Genomic DNA, 16,011 nt, shown 5'->3' on the forward strand with positions numbered 1-16,011 from the left:
TATCTGCTTTAGAGAATTATTATTTAACCAGGCAGATATCTATAAACTATGTATATTTTGAGCATGTAGACTTAAATCTCAGATTGCACATTGCTCTGATTAAGAGTAATTGTGAGAATTAAGGTGTCTCTACCCTCCAGTCTATATGTAGAAAACCTACCAAAAGACAAAATAATGTTAGAGAAAGAGTATCAGATTGGCATTAAGAAAACTTGAGTTCTAGGCCCACCTTTGCAAACCCCTGTTTCCTCACGAAAGGAGGATTGAAATAGCTGCTATTTAAGGCCTCATTATGTTATGTTAAAGTTTTGTTACTTATAATAGAAACATTAATAGTAAATAACATTTTGGAACCATTTAATAGGTGCTAGGCACTGGGTACAGTACTGTAACTTATAGCAGGCACATGAAGCAGGTATACATCGTGTCATTTATTTCCATGTTGCCCCTAGGAGGTAGTTACTTTGAAAAGGCCACTTCTTTCCTTAGCCTGGGAGTTCTTGGTAGGGAGGCTGATCTCTGTAGGCTAAAGATTTGGAGATGTCAGATATGAATCCACAATGATTATTTAAATAAAGATCATTGAATATAGAGTCCTATGGAGATGATTTTTTATCTTAGTGGGTCTCACAAAATTCTGCAATTAAGGGAAAATTGACAAATTAAATTTTCTAATTTAACTTACAATGAAGTAATTACTATATTTTGACCAGCTGTTAAAACAACTTTTTTTCCCCAAAAGTGAAATTCTAGAGAATCCAAGAACAAGTTAATCCTTAGTGTTAGTTGGCAGTATTGTGAGCATGGACGAAATGGGTCACTAAGTATTGGGAGTATAAGCAATATAGCTTTTGGGGAGCCCATGTACATCAAAAGCTCAAACTCTTTGAGCTGACATTTCTACTTCTGTGATTTTAACTGAAGGACAAAATCACGGGTATGCTCAAATGTTCAGTTAAAAAAAGAATGTTCCTTGTATACTGTATATGACACTGAAAACCTGGAAACAAACTAAATATACAGCCGTTAGCAGATTGGTTAAATAAATGTATTTAATGTTAAATATGTCATAAAATGGCATGCATTAAGCAAAAAAAAAAAAAAAAAAGACCAGCCCTTTTTCCCTCTAATAATTAAAAAATAATACTAGTTATACTTATTAATTGTAGAAATTTAGAATATATAGATAAGAAAAACTAATAAAATTAAATATGCGTATATATTTGTGCATATTTATGTGTATATTTGTAATCACACACAGAGATATATGTATAATACTTTCTTACTATTTTCTTCACTTACCAGTAGAGGACAATTCACCAAACTGTACAATTTAATGAACACAGGGACCATGCTTTATTTGGCATGAGTCAAAGTTCCCTGTGCAAGAACAGTGCCTGGCACACAGTAGGAATTGAGTAAAAATTTGTTGAACAACCGAGTATATCTTGACCATCATTCCAGGTCAACTCTGTAACTCCGAAAGATTATTTTACTGACTGTAGAATTTCATGTGGATGTACCACATATAGCTGTTTCTAGTCTTTGACTGCTGAAATAAATGCTTTTGTCCCTAAATGTTTGACACGTAATAAATTATTCATTAAAATGAATACCCTAAAAATGGAATTATTGGATCAAAGATTATGTATGTATTTCTCACTTTTGATAGCATTGCCAAATGTTCTCGGGTAAAAGCATGCCATTTTATATTCCCAGTGAAACAATGCAGTGCTCTGAGTTTACCTACACACCTGAGAGCATGGACCTTTTTTGGTGTGTGGATTGAAATTTTTATTGAGATACTTGTAGATTCGCACACTATTGTAAGAAATAATACAGAGAGCTCCTTTGTACACTTTGCTTAGTTTCCCCGAATGGTATCATTTTACAAAACTATAGTATAATATCATGACCAGGATTTGATGTTAATACAATCCACAAATCCCCGGTTTTACTTGTACTCACTTGTGTGTGCCTGTGTTAAGTTCTGTAAAGTCTGCCACCTGTGTAGGTTTGTGCCTCTACCACCACAGTCAAGATACTGAATAATTCTAACACTATAAGATCCCTCCTATTGCCCTTTTGTAATCATACCACTTCTCTCCTGCCCTCCCTGCTCCTGTCTTCCCATACTTAATCCCTAGCAACTGCTAATCCATCCTCCATTTTTAAAATCTTGTGATTTAAAAAATGTTATATAAATGGAATCATACAGTATGCAATTATTTGGGATTGGGTTTTTTTTTTTTTTTTTTTTAATCTCAGCATAATTCCCCAGAGATTCATTGAAGTTGTTGCTGGTATCAGTAGTTCATTACTTTTTATTGCTGAGTGGTATTCCATGGTATGGATGTACCACAATTTGTTTAACTATTTACGTATTTAAGGACATCTGGGCTGATTCCAGTTTTTGGCTCTTAGAAATAAAACTGCTGTGAGCATTTGTGTTAACACAGGTTTTGTGTTAATCTAAGCTTTTATTTCTCTGGGATAAATACCCAGAAGGTCAATTGCTAGGTTGAATGGTAGTCACATGTTTAGTTTTTTAAGCAACTGTCAAATGTTTTCCAGAGTGACTGTTCCATTTTGCATTCCTACCAGCAATGTATGAGTGATCTAATATCTCTGCATCCTCACCATTTAGTGTTGTAACTGTAAGCCATTCTGATAGCGGGGTAGTAAGACATCATTGTGGTTTTAATTTGTATTTCCATAATAGCTAATAATGTTGCATGTTTGCCTTCTGTATCTTGTCAGTGAAATATCTGTTCATATCTTTTGCCCCTTTTCTAATTGGATTGTTTTTTTCTATTGAGTTTTAAGAGTTATTTAATATTCTAGACACTAGTCCTTTGTGTCAGGTATGTGATTTACATATATTTTCTGCCAGTCTGTAATGTATCTTTTCATCTTCTTCACATAGGGTTTTATAGAGCAAAAGTTTTTAATTTTGATGAGGTTCAATTTATCAGTTTTTCCTTTTATGGATCGTGCTTCAAGCTGGCTTGGGATTTTGACTTATTCCTTGGAGACTAATGGTCATAATTTTGTAGCTTGAGATAACTATGTAGGAATTGGGTTGGAATATCCTTAGCTTTATTATCAACTAGACTAGTGTCTTTTCCTTCCTGATATCTTTAGTTGGGAGAAGAGCCCTCTTTTATTTCATGATGTCATAGCTTTCATAAAATGTTGCAACCGTGTCCAAATGGGGCATCTGAGTCTTAGCATTCATCCCAGTGATAGCCTATTTTGCCAGTTCTTCCACAATTTCTCTGATGGTAACACGTAAAAGAGCTCTTCATCCTTACTCTGGAGGATGGTGATGAATGTGACAATGGGGATTCTTGGGTAAAGAGTAAAGGGCTTTAACTGAGTGAGAAGCAGCAAACCTGAGGGACTTGTATTTCATGTTTAATAGGTTCCCTTAGGCCATGGTAATGGGGGAGTATTGGGAGGTGGTTGAGTGTGAACTGTTTAACCAGATGGCCTGTTTTTTCATCTGGCTCTTTCCCTTACTCGCTGTGTAAGCAAGCATAGATATGTTTTCTTAATCTCCCTCTCCATCAGTTTCTTCATTTCTCAAATGGGAATAATAATAGTACCTACTTATAGGGTTGTTCCAAGGACTAAGTCATTACATGTATAGTGCTTGGAGCAGGGCCTGGTAAGTGCTTATGTCAATATTTTTATTATTACGCCCCTTGCATCCTATAACCTTGAGTGCTTGTTAAAACGTGCATTCCTGGGTTTCCATTCCCAGACCTACTGAATCAGAGTCTGAAGGGGTAGGGCTCTAGGAATGTGCTGTGCAAGAGTCTCACATGGTTCATAGGAATGCTACAGTTTTTGAATACTTACTTTAGGCTCTTGGTCACTTCTATTTCTCCATGGTAAGTGAGCTCTCTGGCCTTTCTTTAGGGGTGTGTCGGGTACTTCCCCCAAAGTGAATACCTCCTCTCTAAGAACATTCTTGGTGTTGTCAGAGACTATCCAAAGTTTCCGTACAGAGTCAAGTTATGGTGAAATTGTCTATCTGGCTGCTTCAGGGTCACGCCCACTGGGATTAGGCAGGTGTGAAACCACACAGAGTGAGTGGTGGGTTCTGTGATAAATTAGTACATGAATGTCATACTCAAAGGTCTCCAAATGAAAATAATAGTAATAAAAATAAGTCCGTAGACTGGACTCAGTATTCTGGGTACCAGTTTGTAGTGGTTTTATGTAAATATGGAGCGGTGTCTTTTGTGGGGGAATGGGGAGGGAGAATGTATTTGCAAATCTGTTTGTTAATTTTCTTGTAAGTGGGCTGCTCAAGGCCAGTATGCTTTTCTGCTAGCCTGCCCACTGGGGATTATTGTCCAGTGTAAATACTGCAAATGAAACTCTGGGGATGACCTTAGGCTACATAGATAGTGGTACATGCTTCCTTTCTCGGAAAGAATGACTCTATAGTACTTCTCCCACAAGGAGTGTGGCAGAAGGATGTAGAAGTTCTTTCTCTGAGGCACTTAACCGAATAACCTTGACTGGAGATATACCCTTTTAAGTCAGAGGCTAGGTTTTGAGAACACAACTGGCTTCTTTTTGTAATACAGTGGAAGTTCTCTTAACCAATCTAAGTGGTTCCCTGGATTACTAGTGCTTTCCATTCTCTCTGAAAAACACATTGACTCATGCCCACTCCTTGCTTAGTCCTCTATCTGGTTGGCTGTTTCCAGTGTGTCCTCAAGTCCCAAACTTCTCCTCCCATTGCTGAGTTGTATGCATTGTTATAGTAATTATATAATTTCATTAAATAACATATAAACGGCTGAAATATGTGTATGAAAAGAAAGTTGTTTCTATGAAGTTGAATTGTTTGAAAAGACTAAAGGCAAGTTAACATAAAGTATTGCTGTCAAATTGAGTGTGGGTGAGATAACTCCAAATGATTGGGAAAGATGTTTAAAATATGGAAATATTCTATACTGAGATTGATTCACACTGAGGTTTTTTTCAACTTTAAGTAGCCCAAATGGGAAATTACATTAATAGATTATACATTATAAGTATGGTTTATGCAAGAAAGACAACATTGAACTGCAATCAGTACACCTATACTTGAAGAAATTGCTTTGGCCTATGTGAAAATACGGACAAATAAACTTGCTTTTTTATGGTTCATGATAAAATACTTAAGATATGTATATATGTGTCTTTTTTTTTTTTAACTGTTATTTGCATTTATTTTATGTTGCATCTATTCCCGTGCCATAAGTTTTTGTTTCTTCAGTTTCTTCTGGGATATCTTTTTCTTCTGTGCAACCTCCTCTTCTGGTTTTGGAACAATTTGTTCCTTTTCAGTGAGGATCATCTTGATGTGGCAGGGGGAGCTCATGTATGGATTAATCCGACCATGAGCTCTGTAAGTTCGGCGATGCATCTTGGGTGCTTTGTTCACCTGGATATGCTCAATGACCAGAGAATCTACATCCAAACCCTTAAGTTCAGCATTACTCTCTGCATTTTTAAGCATGTGCAGCAAAAATTCAGCACTCTTTTTGGGCCACCGACCCTGTGTCCAGCCCCACTGTTTGGCCTGGGCACACCTACCAACTCCACCATTGTACCGTCGGAATGGTACACATTGTTTCTTTAAAGTGACATCTTTCAGATACTTGGTGGCTTTTCGTATATGCATACCCTTGATGGCCTGGGCAGTTTCACAAGTGTTCTTGAAGTGAACACGAAGATTTGAACCTCTTGACTTGTGTGATTTTGTGGGGTTTTCTGGGTCAAGTGAATAGCGAACCATTTTCACAGATCACCTCAGGCCGCTTGAGGGGAAGAGAGTATATGTGTCTTTTTTATGATTCTGTGCCTTAAATAGCATTTTCTATTAATCTACCACTGATCATCCCTATTGCCATTGGGTTTCTGCACCCCACAGAAGCTGTATGCTAACAAAATTGAGTAATTTACCAAGACTAGTCTGCAACCAAGTTGAGGAGAGAGTCTCCTTAAGAGAGAACAATGCTCTAAAAGCAAAATATCCATAAATACCTTTTAAAAAAATTCTTACTGAAATTTTAAGTTTGACTCATTTTATACCATAATTCTATCCAGTTTTAGTTTTTCAAATACTTAATATGAGTAATTATACATTTGGTAAAATGGCAAAATCAGCATTTTATTTTCTCTTCCTTTGAAAAATTTCTCATATAAATGATGCTTATTATTTAATGTAAGGTGACACAAGGTGATTCATTTTTCAAGTTCCAGGATGTTCAAAATACACCACAGAAGTAAAATTGGGTATATTAAACTATCCTTATTTCAGACATGAACTGATAAAAAGTACTATGTAGGATCTTAGTGATGAAAATAAGAATTTTGGAAGACATAAAATATTAATAGTATGTTTATATGGCCAACTCTCTGTTCTACTCCCACTGTATCCTCTGGGTGTGTTGCTTTCCTGAGTCAGACCAGGATGCCTTGCTGTTCAGGTCATTGCCAACTGACCCAGGGTTCCAGGAACATGAGCTTCTTTGGCTTCCTGGTCCAAGGTTTCCTCCAGGCAGTGATGTTGAAGGTAGAACAGGCAAGACAATTTGGAAAAACTGCTACATAAAATTTTCCTTATGTTGACTTTGGCCTCAGTCCATGAGAGAGACATAGTTCAATAATACCCTCCCTGAAGAAGAAAATTTGCTTTTTTGAACATGTATGTACCCCCAAAGGTAACCAGTGAATTAGTTGCCCTTTGTGTTTAGCAGACTATTAGATGAAACTAATGTTGTCACTTTTCTTTTCTCTAGATTATTCATGTCTTCCCATTAAGGTTTTTTTTTTTTTTTTTAGCACACCAAACTGGTTTTTGGACTCTTGCATTAGCAACAAAAGACTAGATAATCATTTATTACCTGCAAATGGTAAGTGCCCAAGAATATTTGTTGAACGAATGAATTAGTTTGCCAGTCTCAACAGACTTGTATTTGCTAATAACCCTGAGTGAAGAGAGGCATTATCAGTTAGGTTAATAAAGCATTAAGTTGAGAGTGGGGATGTTAATGCAGGCATAATGTAGTAAAATTGCCCAGCCTGAGCTGGTAATTTGAGTTTAGCCACAGCATATACATTTTTGCAGTCCTTTATGTTTCTTTCTCTTTTCCACCATGAGAGCTCATTCTTTTGAGACTCATGTCTGTGTCATCACCATTCAGTAATATTCATTAAGCTCCTACATGCTGAGTACTGCTGGGTTTTGTCCCTTTTAATGAGTGTGAATGTTTAAGTTGAAGAATAGGCTTTTATGCAATACTGCTTTGTCCTGGAAGGAGTAATCTGTGAGTACACATGATTTTGGCACACTATTTTCCTCAGTTCAGTAAGCTAATTAGATCAATCACATATTTTTGTTGGCAAGCTCTGGCTGCCTCTTTAAAATAAGGGGCAAATCGGCTGGCCTTTGTGCTGGGAGATGTTATCAGACCTGGGCTCTTTGTCAGTATTAGCCATTAGTGGGTTCTTTATCTTGATTTTGTAAATAGCCACTTCTATTACACAATAGATGTTTATGCTCTATGATTCCTTGCTAATCACTTTTGCCACTTACTGCAGCATACCTTTTCAGTCAGTGATCAGCCTTTGCTTGTACAGAGTATAGTGTTGTGTGATGCTTGGTTTTGTGTTACTCTTGTAGTTTTTTTTTTTTTTAAAAGCTTTAAAAAGACGTAACTGCACAAAACAACATTTAACAAAATTTGCAGAAATAAAAATACAAGGGAATGGAAGGTGACTATCCAAAAGATACCAGATCCTCTCAGAAAGAAGGAAAAGTTTTAGATGAAAAAGAAAAAACAAACAAATAAACAATCATAGTTTAGGGATAATTTCAAGGGAAAAGTGTCAGAACCTACAAGAGATTACATGGGAAGAAGTTGTGGAGCAGAACAAGAAGGAGCAAGATATTGGCAGAGGACAACCCCTGAGATGCTTGGAGTCCAGTGAAAAGGGCAGGTGGAGCAATTTGTTTCTCCCTCCCTCAGATCTCTGGCATTCAGCAGGCTTCTGAGCTGCTGGGGAGCCTTTCTACGCTCACAAGCCCAAAAGATGCTGTCACTGCCAGTGAACTGGGAGCTTCTTGAGGACAAAGCACCAGCCTGCCAGCCCCGTTGGGGTGCTTCCAATTACCATAGACCTGCACCGAGATGGCAGGTGCCATATTGCTCATCCACCCATGTGAGGCTTTGTTCTCCTCACGGCTTTTCAGCCCTTCAGTTTTAGTCTTGCTTGTTTGAACACAAACATTTTCCAACTCTGGCCCAGACTGTGGGAGCCACATGGAGCCAGTGAGTCCTGGGGGATCTGTGTAACCCCAGAGCCTGGACATACTGGACAGGCTGCCTTCCGGAGAGAGGGACAGAGAGACAACCAGGGTGGTAGCTTTCCTCCATCCAGACTTTTTTCTTCCTCTTCCTCGCCCCAGCTTGTGGCCACCGAGAGAGATGATTAAGCTAGGGCTCTCAAGAGCTGCTGCTTACCCCCTGTTGGTGCATATACCCCACTGGGGCTTCTACAGAGAGAGAGGCTCAAACCTTTCCTCTTAAAGACCTGCAGGATACTAAGGGGTGCTTGGACTGTGAACTACCTGTTCACTGGCCCTCCTTGGTGCTGCTTAATGGCTGCTCTATCAGAGAGGATACACCCTGAAGGGGAGGGACATCAAACCTGCTTGAGCACCCCAAAGGCAACTCAGGAACAGCATGCTTCTTTCTGGCACAATCAGGGATTGATCTTCGGGGACCCACGGACAGGCCCATAGGCCAGGTCCTGTACTCCTGGGGCTCAATCGTGTTGCTCAGGATCATGGAGGGGAGATTTGTGAACTAATCTCAGGAGGCAAGGAAGCCTGTGTGGGCAGAACTGGAAAGAGAGTGTAGTGGGGGTCCCAGCCACAGCACACCTGCGGAGCACCCGTCCCCCCACAGGAAGGCCGTGCTCTCAGCCCAGGGTGGGATCCTGGACAAGGAAGCTCCTAGCTGGCAGTGCCATCGTAGGGGAGCTAAGCTACTTTGAGTTCCTGCCTGCTGGCAGATGCCAGAGGGAGACTATGGAGCAGGGGAGTGGGAAGAAGAGGAAAACCTGCTCCTAACAGACAGATTGTGAATCTCAGACGGCTCCTCCCTCCACAAGCTGACTTTTAGGCTAGGTGAGGCCACCTCAGCCCCTCCCTGGCAGCTTTCCCCAGAAGCTGGGAGACATTTGACCCCTGCCCAAACAGCTACCTAACCAGCTTTTATGGAACCTAAGGGCAGGCTCACCCAACCCAACCCCACCCAGGCTCACTCCCCTACCCGCCTCTGCTGTGGGAGAATAAGGACTTACCTGGAAGTTCCAGGGTCCCTGGACTCCCTGGGGAATTTGGGTTCTTCTCCTGAGGGGCTAGAGCCAGTCACAGGACCCCAAAACAACACTGCAGCTTGTTCCTTCTGGCAAGTACCACCTACTGACAGAGAGGTCAATTGGCACAGCGCTTTACAGCATTGTCTGACTCAGTCATATAGGGTGTGGTTGATTCTTATCCACAAGCACCACCTACTGTCTCAGAGATTAAACTGGGCATGCCAATACAATTCACACTATTAAGAAGACCACAGGGCTGGGGGAAGAGAAAGGATTTCAAAGGCCTCTGTCCTCTCTCATCAAAGAGAGACAGGGAATCTACCCACTCACTAGCTCATCACTGCTACAGCCTACAAACAACTAGCAACTGAGAAAACCACCACACTAAGGGTATCTATAACCAAGGCATCCATCCAGAACCTAGATTTGCCATCAAAGCACCCACAAGCAAAGCCAAAGGTTCTCACCCAACATATGCTACAGACACTCCTTTACAAGGGAGGGGGGAGGTGAAAGTCCCATCTAAACAAAAGAAAACCCCAAGGAATGACAGCTGCCTCAGATGAGAAGGAATCAGTGAAAGAACTCTGAAAGTATGAAAAATCAGAGTGAAAGGACACTCCTAAAAGGGAACACCAGCTCTCTAGCACTGGATACCAACCAAAATGAAAATATTGAAATGACAGATAAAGAATTCCAAATCTGGATTGTAAGGAAGCTTAATGATATCCAAAAGAAAATGGAAAAGAAACCAACTCAAAGAAACCAGAAAAACAATTCAGGAAATGAATGAAAAATTTACTAAAGATATAAACGTATTTAAAGAAAAACAAATATAACTTTTGGAAATGAAAAATTCTTTTAAGGAAAGGCAAAACACAGTGGAAAGTTTTAAGAATAGATTAGACCAGGCAGAAGAAAGAATCTTAGAACTTGAATATAACTCTTTTGAATTAAATCTGTCAATAAAAATTAACAAACAGAGAATTAAGAGGAAAGAACAAAGCCTACAAGAAATATGGGATTATTTAAAATGGCCAAATATAAGAATCATAGGCATCCCTGAGGATGAAGAAGAAAATTTACAAGGGCAGGAAAACCCATTTGAGGGAATAATTGAGGAAAACTGCCCTGGTCTTGTTAGAGATTTAGACATCCAGTTGCAAGAAGCTCAATAAACACCTGAGAGATTCATCACAAAGTGGCAATCACCAAGACACATAGTCATCAGACTGGCCAAAGTCAACATGAAGGAGGAACTCTTGCGAACCGTGAGGTGAAAACATCAAGTAACTTACAAAGGAAAGCCCATCAAGCTAACTGTAGACTTCTCAACTGAGACCTTATAAGCCAGAAGGGTTTGGGGCCCCATCTTCAATCTTCTTAAGCAGAACAATTGACAGCCTAGAATTTTATATCCTGCAAAACTAAATTTCATATATGAAGAAGAAATAATTTTTCAGACAAACAAACACTGAGGAATTTGTCAAGACCAGACCTGCCTGGCGGAAAATACTCAATACCACATTATACATGGATCAGCACTACAGACACCCACCAGTGTACAACCACCCAAAAGCTAAAGCTCAGAGTTCATATAAAACAATAGCACAAGAGGTAAAACAAAGTGATAAGGTACTACCCAACAGGATGAACAGAACAGCATCTCACACATCAAGTCTGTCAATGAATGTGAATGGTTTGAATGCCCCACTTAAGATACATAGGCTGGCTGAATGGATGAAAAAATATAACCCAAGTACCTGCAATCTCCAGGAAACACATCTACCACACAAAGACTTATACAGACTCATAGTAAAGGGATGGAAAAGAATATTCCATGCAAATGGAAACCGAAAGAAAGCAGGTGTAGTCATTCTCGTATCAGATTAAATTGACTTTAGATCAACAATAGTAAAGAAAGACAAAGATGGTCATTGTATATCGGTAAAGGGAGCAATTCAACAAGACATAACAATCCTAAATATTTATGCACCTAACACAGGAGCACCCAGATTCATAAAGCAAATCTACTAGATCTAAGCAAAAAGATAAACAGCAGCATTGTAATTGCCAGGGACTTCAACACCCCACTGACAGAACTGGAGAGATCATCCAAGAAGAAAATAAATACTAGACTTAAATGGGACTGTAGAACAAATGGACCTAACAGATATTTACAGAACATGTTACCCAAAACTACTAAATATACATTCTTTACATCATCACATGGAACATTCTCTAAGATTGATCATATCTTAGGCCACAAAACATGTCTCAACAAATTCAAAAAAGTAGAAATCATACCATGTATCTTCTCAGACCACAGTGGAATAAAATTAGAAATCAAATCTGAGAAAAACAATTTTACACAAAGTCATGGAAATTAAGCAATGTGCTACTGAACGATTATTGTGCCAATAATGAAATTAAGGTGGAAATCAAGAGATTTCTCAAACTGAATGACAAAGGGGACACCAGCTATCAAAATCTATGGGGTTCAGTAAAAGCAGTCCTAGGGGGAAAATTTATAGCCTTAAATGCCTACATGAAAAAGACAGAAAGCTAACAAATCAACAATCTAATGACATGTCTTAAGGAACTGGAAAAGGAAGAGCAAACCAAAACCAAAGCCAGCAAAAGAAAAGAAGTAACTAGGGTCAGAAGAGAACTAAACAAAATGTAAAACAACAACAACAACAACAACAACAAATAATATAAAGGATCACTGAAACAAAAAGTTGGTTCTTTGAAAAAATAAAATTGATAGACTCCTTGCTAGATTAACCAGAAATGGAAAAGAAAGGACCCAATTAAGCTCAATCAGAAATGAAAAAGGAGATATTACAACTGATACTACAGAAATACAAAATATCATCTGTGAATACTATGAAAATCTCTACACACATAAACTTGAAAACATAGAGGAAATGGACAAATTCCTGGAAACATGCAACCTCCCAAGACTCAATCAGACAGAAATAGAACTCCTGAACAGACCAATAATGAGCAATGAGATTGAAGCAGTAATAAAAATGCTTCCAACAAAAAAAAAGCTCCAGACCAGATGGATTCACAGCTGAATTTTACCAGACCTATAAAGAAGAGCTGGTTCCCATACTGCAGAAATTATTCTATAACATCGAGAAGGAGGGAATCCTCCTCAACTCATTCTATGAAGCCAGTATCACCTTGATACCAAAGCCAGGAAAGGAAACAAAAAAAAAAAAAAAAGAAAAAAAAGAAAAGAAAACTGTAGACCAGTATCCCATATGAATATAGATGCAAAAATCCTCAATAAAATTCTAGCAAACCAAATTTGACAGCACATCAAAAAAATAATCCACCATAACCAAATGGTCTTCATTCCAGGGATGCAGGGATGGTTCAACCTATGGAAATCAATAAATGTGATTTGCCATGTAAGCAGAAGCAAAAACAGAGACCATATGATCATCTCAGTAGATGCAAAAAAACCATTTGACAAACTGTAGCACCCTTTCATAATAAAAACCCTCAATGAACTAGGCATAGAAATACCTCAAAATTTATAAAAGCCATATATGACAAACCCATAGCCAACATCATACTAAATAGGGAAAATGTTGAAAGCATTCCCACTAAGAACTGGAGCACAGCAAAGGTGCCCAGTGTCACCACTTCTATTCAACATAGTGCTGAAAGTCCTAGCCAGAGCAATCAGGCAAGAGAAAGAAATAAATGGCATCCACATCAGGAAAGAGGAGGTCAAACTTTCACTTTTTGTTGATGATACCATCTTGTATCTAGAAAACCCCAAAGACTCCACCAAGAGACTCCTGGAATTGATAAATAAATTCAGCAAAGTCTCAGTTTACAAAATCGATGTCCATAAATCAGTAGCGTTCCTACACACAAATAACAGTCAAGCTGAGAGTCAAATCAAAGACTCAGTATCATTCACAGTAGCCACAAAGAAAATAAAATACTTAAGAATATACTTAACCAAGGAGGTGAAAGATCTCTACAAAGAGAATTATGAAACACTGAGGAAAGAAATCACAGGTGACACAAAAAAATGGAAAAACATTTCATGCTCCTGGATCAGTAGAATTAACATTGTTAAGATGTCCATACTACCCAAAGTGATTTACAGATTCAACGCAATCCCCATCAAAATACTAACTTCATATTTCACAGATCTAGAGCAAATAATTCTACACTTCCTTTGGAACCAGAAAAGAGCCTGAATAGCCAAAGCAATCTGAAACAAAAACAACAAAGCTGGAGACATCACATTACCAGACTTCAGACTATACTACAAGGCTATAGTAACCAAAACAGCATGGTATTGGCACAAAAATAGAGACATAGACTAGTGGAACAGAACAGAAAACCCGTATATAAAACCGTTCACATACAGCCAACTGATCTTTGACAAAGCAGGCAACAATGTACACTGGGGGAAAGAAGCCTTATTCAATAAATGGTGCTGGGAAAATTGGATAGTCACATACAGAAGAAGGAAACAGGACTCACTCAGAAAAATTAATTCAAGATGGATAAAAGACTTAAATGTAAGACATGAAACCATAAGAATGTTAGAAGACAATGTTGGAAAAACTCTCCTAGATATTGGCCTAGGCAATGGACATTAAAAAAAAAAAAAAGAGGTGGGGGCAGGAACAAGTGACATCTCACAACTCACAAATGGCTGGACAGAAATGTTTCCTTGTATTTTTTTTTAATTTCATGAATTAAATTTCACAAATATTACGATGGTACAAATGTTTTTGGTTACATGGATCACTTTTGTTATGCTTGAGTCAGGGTTATAAGGGTGCCCATCACCCACATAGTGTTCATTGTACCTGTTAGGTAGGTTTTTGCTCATTGTCTCCTCCCCCACCCAACTTGATTTCCAATGAGTTTTACTTCCCTTGGTGCACATGTGTGCTCATTGGTTAGTTCCAGTTTAACAGCGAGTACATGTGGTGTTTGTTTTTCCATTCTTGTGATACTTCACTTAAGATAATGGTCTCCAGTTCCATCCAAATTGTTGCAAAAGGCCTTAATTCATCCTTCTTCATGGCTGAGTAGTATTCCATAGTATACATATACCATATTGTGTTAATCCACTCAGTAATTGATGGGCACTCGGGTTGATTCCACATCTTTGCAATTGTGAATTGTGTTGCAATAAACATTGAAGTGCAGGTGTGTTTTTTATAAAATGACTTCGTTTCCTTTTTTGTTTTTGCTCCCAGTGTTCAGTTTTATAAGTTCTCTTAATTTTTCCTTCAAAGTGTTTTTGATTTGCCCAACTCTATATTCTCTTTCCTGTCACCTGGCCTAGTCCCTCATCACTACACCACCTACTTTGTCTATAATATTTTTTTTCTCTCTCTCTCTTTCTCAACAGCCTGTTTTGCCTTATGTCAACTTATCCCTTGTTTGTCTGCCAGACTAATTTCCCTACATGCCTCTTTTGTCCTGTATTGACTTTGCTCAGAATTCCTTATGAGCTCCCAATTGCTTTAATGAACAAGAGCCTAACTCCCTTGCCTGGCTCTCATTATGTAGTTCTCCCCACTCTGTGCAGTGGAAGTTCCCACACTCTTCAAAAGTCAGTTTTCCCCCAGGAATAAGCTTGTTTACTGCTCCCTACAGAGTGATGCCCTGGTTAAGAGCAAGGGCCCTCGAGTCATATTTTCAGGGAATCAGATTCCGGTTCAGCTACTTACCTCGGAATGTTAACCCGTCTGTGCCTTGGATTCCTTACCTATAATTTGGATATAATACTAGTCCTTATTTCATAGAATTGTGAGGTATTTTTCTGACACACAGTAAGAATTTAGGAAAAGGGTGAACTATTATTGTTATTATATTGCCCAAAGTCCCTTCTGCTAATTATGTTAGTACTTACAGAGTGTTTACTATGTATCAGGCAGATACTGTGCTAAAACCCTTTCCTATAGAATTTATTTAATCCTTACAAAAACTCCGTGAGGATAGAACTGACACCAGCTCCATCTCATAGATGAGAAAACTGAGACACAGAGAGTTTGAGTGACTCGCATGAACTTTATACAGCAGGAAAGTGGCAGGGCTAGGATTTGAACCTAGGAAATCTAGCTCTAGAGTCTGGGCTCTTAAGCATTGTGGTATAAAACTAAATTCTACTTGCGTGGAATTACGCAAAAATGTGTCAAGTGAACTTCTCCCAGAACTGTGTCCTTGGCCACTGCCACTAATAGTGACATCTCTTTGAACTACTAATGCATTTAATAGGCAGAATAATGTTAAAGCCTTCGTTCTTTTGTATCCTTCAGTTCTGTGTATATACTTTAAAAATCCTTTGATTATAGTTACTACATGCTATAATAAAGAATTTGGAATATGGAGACACCAAAGAAGAAAATAAAATAAAATACATTTGGAAATAACTACTATTTACAGGTCATCTGTCTTCCTACTCTTATTTATAAATATTATACATATATGCACAACAATATAGGACATGTACATACATTATATATAATTATGGTCATGCCATCATATAATTTTTGCATCTTGCTTTTCTTAATATTATAGTGTGAGCATTTGCCTGTGTCATTAAATATTATTCTAAATCATTAT

The 16,011-nt window shown here is 38.4% G+C and overlaps 2 protein-coding genes across 2 annotated transcripts in view; one reads left to right on the plus strand and one right to left on the minus strand.

Annotated features, from left to right (window-relative positions):
- Window positions 1-16,011, plus strand: part of FHIP1A (FHF complex subunit HOOK interacting protein 1A) — a 217,068-nt gene that overhangs the window by 96,607 nt on the left and 104,450 nt on the right. Inside the window, exon 3 of the mRNA XM_045552111.1 lies at window positions 6,850-6,920. The gene's annotated coding sequence lies outside the window, so the exon portion shown is untranslated. The remainder of the gene's footprint in view (window positions 1-6,849; window positions 6,921-16,011) is intronic.
- LOC123638489 (60S ribosomal protein L17-like) lies at window positions 5,217-5,831 on the minus strand. The gene has a single exon (XM_045552112.1). It carries the CDS (start codon window positions 5,798-5,800, stop codon window positions 5,246-5,248), a length of 555 nt encoding a protein of 184 aa, XP_045408068.1. The 5' UTR covers window positions 5,801-5,831; the 3' UTR covers window positions 5,217-5,245.

The sequence above is a fragment of the Lemur catta genome, chromosome 5 (genome assembly GCF_020740605.2).
Source record: "Lemur catta isolate mLemCat1 chromosome 5, mLemCat1.pri, whole genome shotgun sequence".
Classification (NCBI taxonomy): Eukaryota; Metazoa; Chordata; class Mammalia; order Primates; family Lemuridae; genus Lemur; species Lemur catta.

Coding starts and splice junctions, on each gene's coding strand:
- LOC123638489 (XM_045552112.1), bottom strand. CDS start 5,800: ATGGTTCGCTATTCACTTGACCCAGAAAACCCCACAAAATCACACAAG.